At 36.1% G+C, this 15,418-nt stretch overlaps 1 protein-coding gene across 2 annotated transcripts in view; it reads right to left on the bottom strand.

Moving 5' to 3' along the window:
- LOC306875372 (rho guanine nucleotide exchange factor 18-like) overlaps positions 1–15,418 on the bottom strand; it is a 50,996-nt gene that overhangs the window by 2,089 nt on the left and 33,489 nt on the right. The window contains exons 17-29 of one of the 2 annotated variants that reach the window (XM_079425881.1): positions 15,104–15,229; positions 14,901–15,018; positions 14,569–14,823; positions 14,283–14,359; positions 14,019–14,197; positions 13,862–13,935; positions 12,896–13,081; positions 12,607–12,753; positions 11,660–11,778; positions 10,082–10,144; positions 9,772–9,819; positions 7,304–7,783; positions 5,818–5,853 (exon numbers count right to left, since the gene is read on the bottom strand). In XM_079425881.1, the coding sequence (XP_079282007.1) occupies positions 5,818–5,853; positions 7,304–7,783; positions 9,772–9,819; positions 10,082–10,144; positions 11,660–11,778; positions 12,607–12,753; positions 12,896–13,081; positions 13,862–13,935; positions 14,019–14,197; positions 14,283–14,359; positions 14,569–14,823; positions 14,901–15,018; positions 15,104–15,229 (1,908 nt within the window). The remainder of the gene's footprint in view (positions 1–5,817; positions 5,854–7,303; positions 7,784–9,771; positions 9,820–10,081; positions 10,145–11,659; positions 11,779–12,606; positions 12,754–12,895; positions 13,082–13,861; positions 13,936–14,018; positions 14,198–14,282; positions 14,360–14,568; positions 14,824–14,900; positions 15,019–15,103; positions 15,230–15,418) is intronic. The other variant, XM_079425882.1, reaches the window with a different exon arrangement.

Below are 15,418 nucleotides of genomic sequence, written 5' to 3'. Positions count from 1 at the left end.
TTTATATTTATTGAATTTATGCAAGAATGTCTTTATTTACACTGAAATTTGTTCTGTCTGTGAGACAGATCTAAATCATACAGGAAACCATTTTCACATAATTTTTTTTGCACTGACCTCAAATGGCACAATGTATGTAAAATGGATTTATTAATAACTACCAATTGTCCCAACTGCAGAACTTCAAACAACTTCGATAATATTGTTGAGATAAATCACTTATCTTGAACTGCTATTCATGTCGTTCTTCATTACTTGTAAATTACTTTGGATGAATGCATCTTTTAAATGAACAAAGCCTAAATTTGCCAAAAAGTTTAAGATGTACCTTCTACATTTAAATTACTTTTTTTTTTTTTTTTTTACTTGGCTTCTGAAGATCAACATTTTTGAGCATGACATGCAGGAAATGCCGAGCTAATGTGCTGTGTAGGAAATCCAGAAGAGTTTGGGATTTACAGGACGAAGCTAAATTTAAAACACATGCTGCTTTGCGTGCAGAACAATGACGTTTGATGCGCTCTTGAGCAAACTTTGTCAACACAGGCATAAAATGTAACACAAATTGAAGACAGCTCCACATGAAAGGACTAAGTTAAGCATGAAGTAAAGATTATTAATGCACATCACCAGCTAACAACTAGTGAGCAGCCTCCCTCACAAAACTTTTCATCCAAAGGACATACTCTACACTGTTCAGGAGGGAAAGTCCACCTGTGCCCAAGGGTGATTGGGTGATTTTGGGATGCACCTAGGAGCGAACCTTGCGAAAATGTACGCAAGGAGTTCAAATAAATAACCATGAAGTTACCAACACCCTTAATTCATGGAAATGATTGGATAATCATGTAAATGTTTATCACATTTACAATATTTAAAGGTGTGAAAATGACCAATCTTCTCCACACCTCAAAGATATAACTGAAACTAGCGCCACCCTCCTCAATCTGTACACAGAGGTGGGTAGAGTACCCAAAAACTGTACTCAAGTAAAAGTACTTCTAGAAATATTTACTCAAGTAAAAGTAAAAGTAATAGTCTGAATAGTTACTTGAGTAAGAGTAAAAAAGTATCGGATAAAAAAACTACTCAAGTAGTTAGTTACTAGTTACTTTGGATCATATATGTACTGAATATAGTCTATTTTTATTTAGATATATAGATTACATTTATGTAATGTGTATGTGTATACACACACACACAGCCGTTCAAAAAAAAAAAAAAAAAAATATATATATATATTTTAATGTAATTTATTTCAGTGATGCAAATGAGAATTTTCATCAGCCTTTAAAAATGAGTGTGAGTGAAGTGACATACTGCCAAATATGGTGACCCATACTCGGAATTCGTGCTCTGCATTTAACCCATCCAACGTGCACACACACAGCAGTGAACACACACACACACCGTGAACACACACCCGGAGCAGTGGGCAGCCAATTATGCTGCAGCGCCCGGGGAGCAGTTTTGGGTTCGGTGCCTTGCTCAAGGGCACCTCAGTCGTGGTATTGAGGGTGGAGAGAGCGCTGGACATTCACTCCCCCCACCTACAATTCCTGCCGGCCGGAGACTCGAACCCACAACCTTTGGATTACGAGTCCAACTCTCTAACCATTAGGCCACGACTGCCCAGCCTTTACCCCAGTCTTCAGAGTCACATAATCCTTCAGAAATCATGTTGATTTATTATCAGTGCTGCTCTTTTTAGCTTTTATTCATCAAAGAATACTGAACAAAATGTCACAGGTTCCAAAAAATATTAAGCAGCAAAACTGTTTCCAACACTGGTAATAAATCGATATATTATAATGATTTCTGAAGGATCATATGACTCCGAAAACTGGAATAACAGCTGAGGAAAATTCTGATTTGCATCACTGAATTAAATTATATTTTAAAGTAAATTAATTATGTATTATCCTATAACCTCTGAAAACGCCTCACATGACTGCTCTGAACATAACGAAACAAATGCATATTGACGGATCTTCTGTTCTGCAAAATGTAAACAAATGTAGCCTATATTTTTGCAAGCATATGAATATTAATTGTGTCTAGAACAGCTCGCGCGCCGCTGCGCAGAGCTAACGCTGGTTCCACGGGTGTTCATTTCATACTCTCTGTGACAGTTTATTTAATGTATAAATTATACATTGTATTTAATGTAAGGTACATGTACAACAAACTGGTGATGTCATAGTGGTATCGTGGCCTATACCTGTGGAACAGTAGACAGCACACGCGGTGTTCATCAAATAAAGATCTTCATATAGCTCTAGCAAACAAGCCTTTGCAGATTTGCTTTCAACTGACTGTAGATCCAAAGCCACGTCTTCAGCGCTCTTGATGTTTTTAAACTCTCTGTTATCTGAGTGAGAACCGCTTCAGAGACTCAGCGCGTGCGGCAGGGAACTGAACGAATCATTCGAACTGATTCGCGAACCGATTCACTGGTTTGCCAACTGGTTTGATAAAGCCTTTAAACAGAATCGACTCAAAAGAATGAATCATTCGCGAATGGGCATCGTTCATTGCCCAGAGAAAAGTAGACGGCGCGTTTGGAATAAACTGAAGCATTTTTAACTTGTATTGCATTAAGATACAGTAACGAGAGGAGAGTCGCCCACAGTAACGAAGTAAAAGTACCGTTTTTTCTCTAAAAATATACTTGAGTAAGAGTAAAAGTACCCATTTTAAAATATACTCTAAAAGTATTAGTTACCCAAAAAATGTACTCAAGTAAATGTAACGAAGTAAATGTAACTCGTTACTACCCACCTCTGTCTGTACATTATGCTTCTGCAAGTCACAATTACACCCTCCAATTTGCATAATTTCACAAAAAATGTGCTTAAGGAAAACATCTAAACACTAGGTGTTCTTCTGGGAACCTCAATCATCTCCACCACTTTTACTTTAGTAGCGCATTGTTGCCATATCGAAGAAATGCTGTTTCTTCCACCTCGGTTCCAAAACCCCTTAAATTTGTGTTTATAATGTCCAGAACACACCAAGCCGACGCTGACAAACTAGTGGCAGCATCTGGGTCCAAAGTTGCCCTGACACACCAAGCCGACGCTCGATGGCCAAGTAACCCATCCGTTCTGCGCCTTTCTTGTGCACTGGTTCGCCAGCTGAACAGCCAATCAGATACCCCTTTTCCACCAGCATGAACCGGGTGCTAACACTGTTTCTGGACGCACCTCAACACAGCACATTTTCAAACTCTTCTGGAAACTTGAGGCACACTTCTGAATCTGTTCATTATACTTCTTCAAGTCATAACTGCACCCTCTAATTTCCATCATTCTACAAAAAATGTTAAGGAGAACATTCAAACATTGCTAATGAATGAGGATCCTAGAAGAACATCCCCCAGTGTTTCCCAACCTATATATTTTCATACTCAACTGAATTAACTCGTCAACTCAATTAGTAGAGATTCCAACACCTGAAACAGATTGGCCAGATAAGGAAGACATCCAAAATGTGTAGTGTTGGAACAGGATTGGGAAACACTGATCTAGAGGTCGGAAAAGACTGAACTTCTCCAACTGGCCAGGGGCAACATCATCTTGAACCATCAAACAGCGTGGCCTTTGTGGAGCAAGAGTACTTTTCCCAAACACGCTGGGATCCCAGTACAGATGCTCCATTGTTTCCAGTCCTTAAGGTGCCTTCAGTAAATCTAAGGTTTCCAGAGCGTTAAAAATGTGAGGGGTGCACAAGATTTTTGGCACAAAAGACTTGACTGACATCACAAACAATTAAGATTGGCCGAATTCCAGCACTAGTATTAATGAAAGGGTGCTGGCAGGTAATTATACGTTGCGGTTTTCCCAACTCAAGACTTCCCTGGATACTTTGAGCAAATATACATTTGCTGTGCATGGGCTGGTCGGAAGGGCTCACTGCTGAAAACGTGGCTCTTAAATCATGGTGCTAAATACCTGTTTCTGAAGGGTTGTTTCGGGTGTTTTTACCTCACAACGAAGCATCACAAATACAGACTTCCCTGGAAACAGGAATGTGGAACATAAATCTTTCAAAGGTAAAATATACTCAGCCATAAAAAGTTGCCTTCTTTGGAACTAGAGGTCAAAGTTGAGCATGTATGAAAGAGAGAAAGAGAGAGAGGAGCACATGAAAGACCAAAATTCGACGTCATCTTAAGAGTTGAGCCATGGTTTAAAATACGGAAGTGACTAAGGCAGTAACAAAAGAACAGGTCAAACAACCCCCAATATATCTGTCATTAAAGCTGACAGCATGATGGATAATAAAACAATACAGCGCATAATAAAACTAGTTAAGCGAACGGTGGAAATGCTAAACAACATTGTCAAATAATGCATGTACACGTTGTTTGTCTGATTCTTTCTCTCTACTAGCCTTTAGTAAAAAACATTTTTTAGGTCATAAATTCACTTCTTTGAAGCTAGAACTTTCTAAACGAACTGAAAAGCATATGCTTTCATTTCTGCTCACCATCATAATAAATCTCCACAATATGGTGTATATTTGACTAAAGTCTGTAGCCTGGCACCACGGGCAGACGGTTACTATGTACCGATAGCTGTACTAACCTGAGATAAGCCGAGATCACAGGAAATCTGACAAGGCCGGGCATGACCGGACATGCCTCCATGACCTCAAATACACACAATGAACATCAAAGCTGTGGCATCTTACTGTCAGGGGCTGTTTGTGTCATTATAACATTTGAGAACACTATATACACAAGTGTTAAAAATCATGTGATTCTTAGCCCAATTTACTAGGGAAGGATTAGGATGGTCAACTAGCCGGCTTTTTAATTGAGCTTAAATAGTGATCTTATCTAGATTTATGATTTTAGTGGTGGTGACAAAGGGAATAAATTAAAGACGTACCGTCTCTGAGAGGGTGTTTATCATACTGAAATGTGTAACAGTATCTGAATGTACAAATTAATTTCCGGTACTACAGCCATTAAAGCAGGGCTTTCCTAACAAATTCACAGACTAGACAATTAATGTCAGTATCTAAAAATTGTAATTATTAAACTATGCATGCAGAAAGACGTCTTTAGCTGTTGCATTGCACCTGGTGCAGTCAGTGTTGAGTGTTAAAAAATACAGTAACTTGTTCAAAATTAAAAAATGTTTAAAAACACATTCTTTTAGGGCTTGGACAATACTGTAATTTTATAGTTGTACTACAAAACGCATTTCTTAATTTTTATTTTATGGTAGTGTTGTCAAACGATTAATCGCATCCAAAATAAAAGTTTTTGTTTGCATAATATATGTTTGGGTTCTATATATATTTATTATGTATATATAAATACACACACATACAGAATATATTTCAAAAATATTTACCTGTATTTATATTAATATAATTTATATTATAAATAAATATATTTAATATATAAACAACATATTTCTGAAATATATACATGCAAGTTTGTGTATTTATATATATATATATATATATATATATATATATATATATATATATAATATATATTATGCAAACAAAAACTTATTTTGGATGCGATTAATCGTTATTAATTGCTTTGACAGCACTATTTTAAAGTTGCATTAAATTGTAATATTTCTAAATTTGTTTAATATTTATTTTTTAGTAGTAGTAGTAATAGTTATATGTATAAAATTGATCATTTATGGTCATATTTGATAATTACAAAATATTTGGCCAAATTGTGCAGCCCTACACACCGAAAATCTCAAGATTTTTTTAAAATGGCATTTTAAATAGCAATCAATCACACAATTTAATAGAAAAAAATCACTATCAGATTTGAAATACCTTGTCCAGCTCCTTAGACGTCCTTTTCGGAGTAATCTGTCAAAATATGAGGGTTAGTCATCAAGTACGCACACGCAAATGGACAGACAGGCCACAGCACTCAAATCAGTTTAATGTGATTGAAGGAAAGCACGAAAACCCCTGAGTTTGATGAAAACCAGATGATGGAGCCAGTCAAACTGTGTGCAAATGAGCAAATAATGCTAAATGCAAAGTACATATTTCTGTTTTCTAAAGAAAACGTGGTTGTTGGCCATGATTTTAGTGTGTTGTGATCTCTTGGATGGTTTCAGTACTGTTGAGAGCTAGATATTGCACAATATGTGGCTTTTGTTATATGCTGTATACACAGAGACTGGCTTTTTTTGTGAGCCGGTTAAGACCTTGTCCGAGTGTCTGTTTCTCTCCCAGAGAGCTAGCTGGGTAATCTGGCAGACTCATCGGCAAACAGGTAGGGCAGGGTGGCAGGTAGATTAGCAAAGCCACTGCTATGTAACCTCACAGTTCCACATTGTTCCCTGTGATTGTACTGGTATAGCAGAGCTGAAAAGAGAGCGTGGGAAAGGCAGATGCTCTCAGCTGGCACACCTATACCTAGAAATTTTAATAACATGTGGCACTAAAAAGGGAGTACAAAGGTGACATCATGCCAATTTCATGTATGCCAGGTCCCATTTCTTTGAATAGCTGGGTGATGCATCAAAAATTAATGATAGAGTTGAGTTGGACTAAATTCATTGTTGCAAAGTTATATTCATTTCTGAGATTCAGTTCAAAAGGTCTCTTTCAATGAATCGATTCAGAAGTTATTGTTAAAAACATTAATGCACATATTATTTTAACACATAAAAAATAACAGTGTTGAAATCTTTCTGATGTTTTGATTTTTTTAAATATAAATAATCTGAATTAAAATGTAAACTGAGAAAAATATTAAAAATTGTTAAGAGGATATAAATTCAGTTTTTTCAAACAGTCCTGAAAAATGTTTTCCACAAAAACATGACCTCACACAACTGTTTTCAACACTGATAATAATAATAAATGCTTCTTGAGCAGCAAATCAGCATATTAGAATGATTTCTAAAGGATCATGTGACAGTGAAGACTGGAGTAATGGTGAAAATTCAGCTTTGCATCACAGGAATAAATTACATTTTAAAATGTATTAAAATAGAAAACAGTTCTTTTAATTTGTAATAATATTTCACAATATTATGGTTTTTACTGTGTTTTTTTTTTTTTTTAAATGAAGTGAACTTTTTTTTGAAACAATGAAAAGTGGCACTACATTTTTTTGCCTATTTAGCCTAATTTTTTTATATTTGTTGTGTCAACCAGTTGGATTGGTATGATTATTTGGATCTATTTAGTAACCTGTGCGGCTATCCAAGAGAACCAAGATTCATGTAGGGACCAATAGTAAAGTGTTACATTATAATGAAGCGAGGGATATGGAAACAACTACAGTCAGGTGGCATCTCACCTGTCCAACTTCCTGTGCATACAGCGCTGCCGTATTTGACACTGTGTGGTGTTTCTTCAAATTCCTCTGTTGCTCCAATCGCTCTTTCTCTCTCTCAACGGCACGCGTGGACTCTCTCAGCCTCTCCAGATCTTGCTGATACGTCTGCCTTTGCCTCTCGAGTTCCTGCCTCTCCTCAGCCAAACGCAGCTCCAGTCGCCAACACTCCTCCTCCCGCTCCTTCAGTCGCTGCTCGGCTGCCTCCGCCTGCCGCCGCTGCTTCTCCCGCTCCCGTTCCCAGCGCGCCTGCTCCTGCCGATGCTGGCTCTGCAGCCGCTGGAAGTTGGCGAGCTCCTCACGGTGCTTCTCCAGGTTGCGCTGCTTCTCCTGCTCCAGAAGCACATCTGTGCCACGGTTCCGGCTGCCGGGACGGTCCCGCTCAGCAGTGAGGAGAGAGGCCCGCTGGAGCTCGATGTGGCTATCTTGTTGAGAGATTATGGCCTGATGGGGAAGGACACAGAAAGGACTTGATGTTTGGATAGTTGTTAAGAGCTTCCTGGTAACTAAGGCTTAGATTAGTGCTTCAGCTGCCTGGCCTTGTATTTGCTCAAACATGATTTGTGTACTGTATTGTAAGGAGCTTTGGTAAGAAAGTGTCTGGTAAGAATGTAAATTGAATGCAATGCAAACAGAATGAAAGCACAAAAAAGAAAGCAAGCAACTTGACAGAAAGAGAAAAAAAAAAAAACAAAAGTGTGAATGAGGAACACAACAAAATACAGAAAGAATTAAACCAAAACCAAAAGAATGGAACAAAGAAAATTACAGGATAGCTAAAAGGACAGAAGAAAAAAACAGACTAAAAGAAAGAACAGACTGTCAACAAACAAAAGAACCAATAAAAGACAAAAACAAAAGCATAAAACGGGTAAATAAACAAAACAAAAGACAAAGAATACAACAAAACAGAACAATAAAAACAAAAACGAGAAAATAAACAAAACAACAACAAAAGAAAAAAGAACAATGACAAACAAAAAGTCAAGAAAGAAAACGAAAGGAAAACTGAAAGAAAAAAAAATAACAAAAGAATAAACAAACGGCCAAAAGAACGGACTTTCATCAAAACAAACAACTGAAAGAAAAACCAAATAAAGTATAAACAGAGACAGCAAACAAACAAACAAAATTGAAATTGAGTAAAAGAAAAAAAAATTAAAAAAGAAAAAGGCTGAAAGAAAACAGCAAGAGTAAAAACAAAAGAAAAACAAAAACAGAAAAAACAAGTAAAAGAACAAAAACAAACAAAAGAATTAAAGAACAAAAAATGAAAGTAAAAAGCATAAAGGAAAGACTAAAACAAAAAAATCTAAACAACAAAATTAACAAGAGTAAAAAACTAAATGAAAGAACAAAGACAACAAACAAAAAAATTCAAACAAACAAACTGACTGAATACTGGGGTCCATGTACTTTTGCGCCCATTAATTTTCCGCTTTTGAACTCATAAATCAAATACGAAAAATGCATTTTCTTCTTTAATGGTTCAAACACTGATGAATAACATAAGCAGACACAAACTAATTTTCATTATTTAAAATTTCATTAAAAATCATAAAAATGATATAAAGCTTGTTTTTTAATATATATAAATGCTAAATTGAATTTCTAGCTTTTTTAGTGCCTCTATACAGACGCTATAAGCGTCGTCTCTTGCTACTGACGTGGCTACCTACCAGTAACTTATTGCTTAATGAAAACCTTTGGCTTCAATATTTTTAACATCTTAATAACTTTCACATCTAAAAACATGTATGAAATACTCATTAGATATTACTTTGCAACCTATCCAGAGCAGGTGTACGGGAGTGCTAGAGGCAACGAAACGAAAGAAAGCAAGAGAACGTCAGCTGAAGTTGTAGAAATAGGATACTGGTGAAACATGTTTTCCAAATGCTCCAGTGTGTGTTTGTGTTTCAACTCAAACATAGAAAGAGGTTTCTATTTTCAACGTGTTTTTGCAGCACTGATCAATAGCCAAATCACCAACATTTTCTGTTGATATTTTTTTGTGTTCTTTGCACGCTTTCTTGGCTAATCCATTCAGAATTTGAATAGGTTTTGTTTATTATGATGCTAAGAGGACCAGTGACAACAGCTTACACACTGCAAATGTCCAGGGGTAACATCCTCATAAAAATGTGGCATTTATATGCGGATATAAGCAAATGAAAGACAGAAGAAGCAACGAGAACAAATTAAAAGGAGCAAACAAGCGAATGAAAATAAAAGAATGGACTCATGAACACAAGATATGTAGCTATAGCTTAACCACAATATTACAGATGTCGTGAACATCTGAGCAAACAAACGACCACAGCCTGAGGAACCTGAAACTGGAAGATTCCTTTAAAGCAGATCCTGTCATGATTACAGGATGCATGTGGCTGACATTATGAGTGAGACATGAGTGTGGTCATCTGTTGTACCTGTAAACTGTACAGCCTCTGGGACAGCAGCAGCACTCGCTCATAGAACTGGAAAAACAGGAAGACAAGGGCAACATTACTGGCAGGATGATTCAATATTCAGAGATGATTAATTCTTCTCACAAGACACAATGCCACATTCCTGCCAAGTGAAGTATCGCTGCATTAACTGACGATTAGGTGCGGTGAACGCAAAGGTTACCATCTCAAATATGTATTGAGAGGCGTGTGAGAAAGGATATGCGTCTTTCATCTCGTGGGAAACAAAGTGAGACAATCGCCTCAAATCCAGTCCAGTGTGCGCTCTTACCTCGGACTCTGGAAATTTACAGGTGGACCACATTTTGTGCAAGGCAGGTGAAGAGGCCTCGTCCTGAGAGAGAGACGACAGATTAAAATAAATGAAAAACAGTTGTTTAGATTTATTCATGCATTTCAATGTTTTATGAGAATTAAGATATTTCAAAGACTTATTCAAAGATTATCAAGGTAGATGAGTAATGCATTACTTTATTATAGTTAATTATAGTAACAAACATTAACTCTTTCCCTGCCAACCATGGAATTTTCCAGGTTTCTGTGTTTTCACTGTTATACACTTGGAGGTGCTATTACACATCAGCTGAACAAGTCCAGAATGTCCCGATCAAAATCACAGGCGAGGAAGATGCAGAAACGTGTGATCTCATATGTAAACAGAGGCATATGAAAAATTGTCAACAATAAACAGCATATAAATGAAAACTGCCTTAAGTTACGGAGTGAAATGTCAATCCAGGAAGTGGTAAAAGACTGTGGAAGCTTTTGGAGTGCTGATGGAAGCCATTCACTGCATCTTTGCTTTGATAATATTACTGAATATGATCCAGATGTAGTATTTGATTAAAATGCAACAGTGTCAGCTTTTTGCTCAAATTGTTTTTTTTTTTTTTAAAACATAATTTATGAATTTTTTATTAAAATTTTATTTAATTTTAATTTTTTACTTACTTGCATTCAAGTGTTGGCAAAAAAGAATACTTAAAGCTAGATTTTATTTTGTTTGTTCGTTTAAAAGTAGAGGCTCTGTTCTTTATTTTGATCTATTGCATGTTCGGTTATTCATTCAACAAAATATTTTAGGGGCCACAAAATTTTAGTAAAAATAATCAAAAACGCTGACAGGGAAAGAGTTAAAAAAAAAGTACAATACATTTTCATATTTTATTAAACCCTGATCAATATTTCTTTTTTCTATTAATTTTTTTTTAATTCCACACAAACTGCCAACATTAATAAAAATGGTGATAAACTAATGTTCAAATGTTGTAATATAATATTTTATAATCTATTACAAATTGACAATATTTTACTATAATTATATTTGCTAATAAATATTTGATTTATTTGATTAAAATATAGAATGTAAATACACACTAATATACAATATATATTTTTATATTATAAATACAAAATATATATTTGTGTGTATAAACATTACTACATAATTTATGTAAACAATATTGTTTTATATACATATATAATACACACTACAATAAATAAATAACTACATTATTATAAACATTATATATAATTATTAATTATATATACATATACATTACTATAAATAAACAAATATAAATTATAGATATTGTTATACATTTGAACAACAATAATAATAATAATAATAATAATAATAATACACTAAATAATATAATAATCATATATATTTTTTTATATAATCATCATATAATTACCAGATCTATAGCCTGACAACGACTAGTGTGACAGATTAAAACATACAAAAGTGTCCTGTCCAAAACATCTGAAGTCATTCTTCTCATTTAGTAAACACAGACAGGTTCTTGTCATCTGTGGGACAAAGGCCTGCATGAGTGTGTTCCCTCACCAGCTCATCCCGGTCCTGATATGCGTACACCTCTTTGAGCTGCGGATCAGAGCTGGCCCGCTGACTCCTGTCCCTGGACCTGCCAGCCACTCCGGCAACCTTCTTCCTAAAACTGCCGTCTGATTTAAAACAAACACACCGGATTTACAACTTAAACTGGACAGGTACATTACAGACCTATAAACAGCACAAACCAACCATATTCTGTAACACAGGGGGTTGTGGATAGTTTGTATTTGCTCAAACATGATGTGTGTACTGCATTGTAAGTAAGTGTCTGGTAAGAATGCAGTGCAAACTGAAAGCAAGCCAGATGGAAAAGAAAGAACAAAGGTCAGAGAACAAAATCTTCAAAGTTAAGAAACAAAATATTACACAAACAAACAAATCAAACAAATAAAAGAATGAAGGAAAAGAAAACAAAAGGACAATTAAAAGAATGAAACTAAATAATAAACAAAAGGCTATCATAAAAACAAACAAACGAAAGAACAACAAAAAGACAGAAGAAACAAGTGATTGAACAAAAAAGAGCAAACAAAGAAAACAGCAAATTAATTAAAAAAACAAACAAAAGAGAAAGAAACAAGCAAAAATCAAAAACATACAAGAGTGACAAAAACTATAAAATGAAAGAAAAAAGAACAAAAGACAGAAAAAACAAACACAATTAACAACAAACACATTAAAAAAATAAAATGATAGAGAACAACAAAGGAAAATTAAATCTTTAATGTTCTATTTTCAACTATGATTTAAGACTAATCAGTTGTAATCTTCCCCACTGCATAGTACATGGGATGCACAGCCTTTAAAATATGCAATGAATATGGATAAAAAGATCCAATATTATGCAATGATAATGAGTCTTGCGTTAAAATACTCCAACAAATCTCCGTTAATGTGGCGTCTATAATCAGTGTCTAATCACTCGTATTGACTCTTACTCTTTGGCAGTATGCTAGGAATGCTATCGTAGCCACCAAAGGTGTCCGCTCTGCGTGGCAGCAAACTCAAGGATGGACTCTGGTTCCCCTCAGTCTGTGGAGGTGCTTCCCGAGCTCCAGATGCAAGGAGGTTCTGCAGGTTCTCCACTACAGAAACAGATATACTTCAATATCTACATTAAACTCTCAAATAGTTTGCTACCAGGTGCAAGATTACATAATTGCACCAATGCTTAAGACAATTAACACAAACCAACTGATTCATCAGGCCATCAACCTGGCATGTTACCTTCAGTAATGGCTCCTTTGAGCAGCTGCTCCCCCTGCTGGAGGTCTGAGGCATCGCCCCGCAACAGCAGACAGGAGCGAGAGCTGGCGTCCCCTAGACCGGCCACAGATTCAGCCAGATCTGCAAACAACTGCAGCTTCTCTGTGAGGCTCTGGACAATCTGAGCGTCCTTCAACGTCAGGCGATCTACAGAAAACAGTATTACAATTTTTCAACAAAAGAACATTATAAATGCAACAGCAAACCATAACAATGCAAGAAACCATTTTTTTGTGGAAAATGTGATTGTTACAGAATTTTTCGATGAATTGGTCAATAGAACAGCATTAACTAAAAATACATTTTTGTAACTTTTTTTAAACAACTAATTTTGTTACTTTTGATCAATTTAATGCATCCCTGCTGAATAAAAGTATTTCTTATACAATATAACTAAATTACATCAAGTATAAATTACACATTTTATAAATAACACACAACATACGAACACACACACACACATTTAAATAAGTTCACATGACTACATGTTTTTATACTAATATATTTATATTATAATGTTTTGTGTGTGTGTATATATATATATATATATATATATATATATATATATATATATATATATATATCTATATATATACACACACACACAAACACACATTATAATTACATTATATGTTAGTTCATATTATTATATATTATTTAATTTTATATTAGTTTAGAATTATAGTATATATAAAATGTATAATATTTAATAATATTAATATAATAAGCATTTACGCTAAAAATACTTATTTTTGACAAAAGGACTTGCAAGGTTTCAGTATGAAAACACAACTACGCCCTCTAGTGACAGATCCTTCAAACCTCATTAAACAAAACCAAAAAAAAACAAAACCAAAAATCACAACATCAAAATGAGCAGAAAAACCATGAATGTCATTACGAAACAAGCTATGTGTGGTGATTTACCTTGAAACTCTCGAAACCGGGTGACTCTGGCTTCCTCTTCCTCACTAAACAATCTCTCTTCTATATCTGGACAGCTGATGGACCAAGGAGGAACATTTAAAGAAAATGCAGACAGAAGTAAATACATACACAAATGTGATTACCGTCAGACACAGACCTCTCCACGGCCTGACGGATGTGGGTGATCCAAGTGTTGCGGTCTTCTTTTGAGGCCGTGTGGATTTCGTACATCTCAGGTTCGTTTGAGGAGGCACAGATGAGGAACATGGCCCGTTCCTCATGTGCCACCTCACGGACAATCAACTTCTGCAGTGAAATAACGGATGGCTTGTTGTCCTAGCAAAAAAACAGCACAGATGAGTGCATTAAGATAAACAATTTCTCTTCTTGTATAAACCAAAAACAAAGTTCTCGCACTCACCACAGTGGAGAACACGTATCTCTGGTCCTTTTCTTGCAACAAGACGAGAACATCAGTAAGAAGGAGAGCTAGAATATCTGCAACAGAAGAATAACAGATTTCAGTTGTGCACCAAACAAACTTATGTATATGGAGCCCTAAGGGGGACAAAAAAATATATAAAAATGGAGGAGAAAATATATTTTGATGCTTTTGTGTTCTCTGGCAAAACTGTTGCAAAACATTTTTGGGGAAACACGAACGATATCCCCATACTTATGCATAGGAATTATTGCTCTAATAATACCTTTAAGTCGACCAGATGCGGCCTTCCAGTTGACCATGCCCTCACACAAGAGCTTGCGGCGCCCCTGAGAAAGGTCCTCCTTTCGGAAAACGCGTCCATCTTTGATTTTCCCGAGGGACTTGGGTTCCACCTTGGAGGCGATTTCCCTGAGCCGTGCTTCCTTCTCGTAAACGTTGACCTGGGCATCCACCTGTACGATGATGTCTTTGATTAGATTGAGAGCCTGTCCTAATCCTTCATGTTCCTCTGTCCCGGCTGCAATGAGAAGAAAGCCTTTAGAATTTTGCAAATCCATCATATCTGGATCGTTTCATTGAACTGCAACGACCAACCTTCTGTGTTATGCAGGATGCGCTCCAAAAGAACAGGATACTTGGTGATTCGCTGAGTCACCAGCAAGATACACTCTGGAACGCCTAACCGCCGCACTATTGGCAGATTGCTGATTTTCTGAAACATAATAAGGGGAGAAAATGATTTAAAGCAGCACTGAGGACAGCCTTGCAAATGTTAGTCATATAAGATCTCAACATACTTTCATGAGGTTCTGGAACTTCTTGTTGCTCTGCAGCTGCTCTTTGTAGTAGTTGACCGCTTCAGTGTGCCGACTGCAAAAATCCCCATAACTTTCCTTCATTCGCTCTCCAAGCTCTCCAGAAAACTAAAACCAGACACAAACAAAACTTCCTGTTTCTTACTTCCTTCTCAATAATTTCTTCATCACACTTCCTGTCCAACATAGCATGTATGAAGCACGAAACAAAAAACAGGAAATGTGAAGCAGGAAGTATAGGCCAGGAAATGTGAAGATAGGATGTTCGAAGCAGGAAGTGAAGGCCAGGAAATGTGA

The sequence above is a fragment of the Barbus barbus genome (assembly GCF_936440315.1).
Source record: "Barbus barbus genome assembly, chromosome: 9".
Classification (NCBI taxonomy): Eukaryota; Metazoa; Chordata; class Actinopteri; order Cypriniformes; family Cyprinidae; genus Barbus; species Barbus barbus.
Note: the sequence above shows the minus strand (reverse complement) of the source record. Positions and strands in the feature narration are given on the sequence as shown.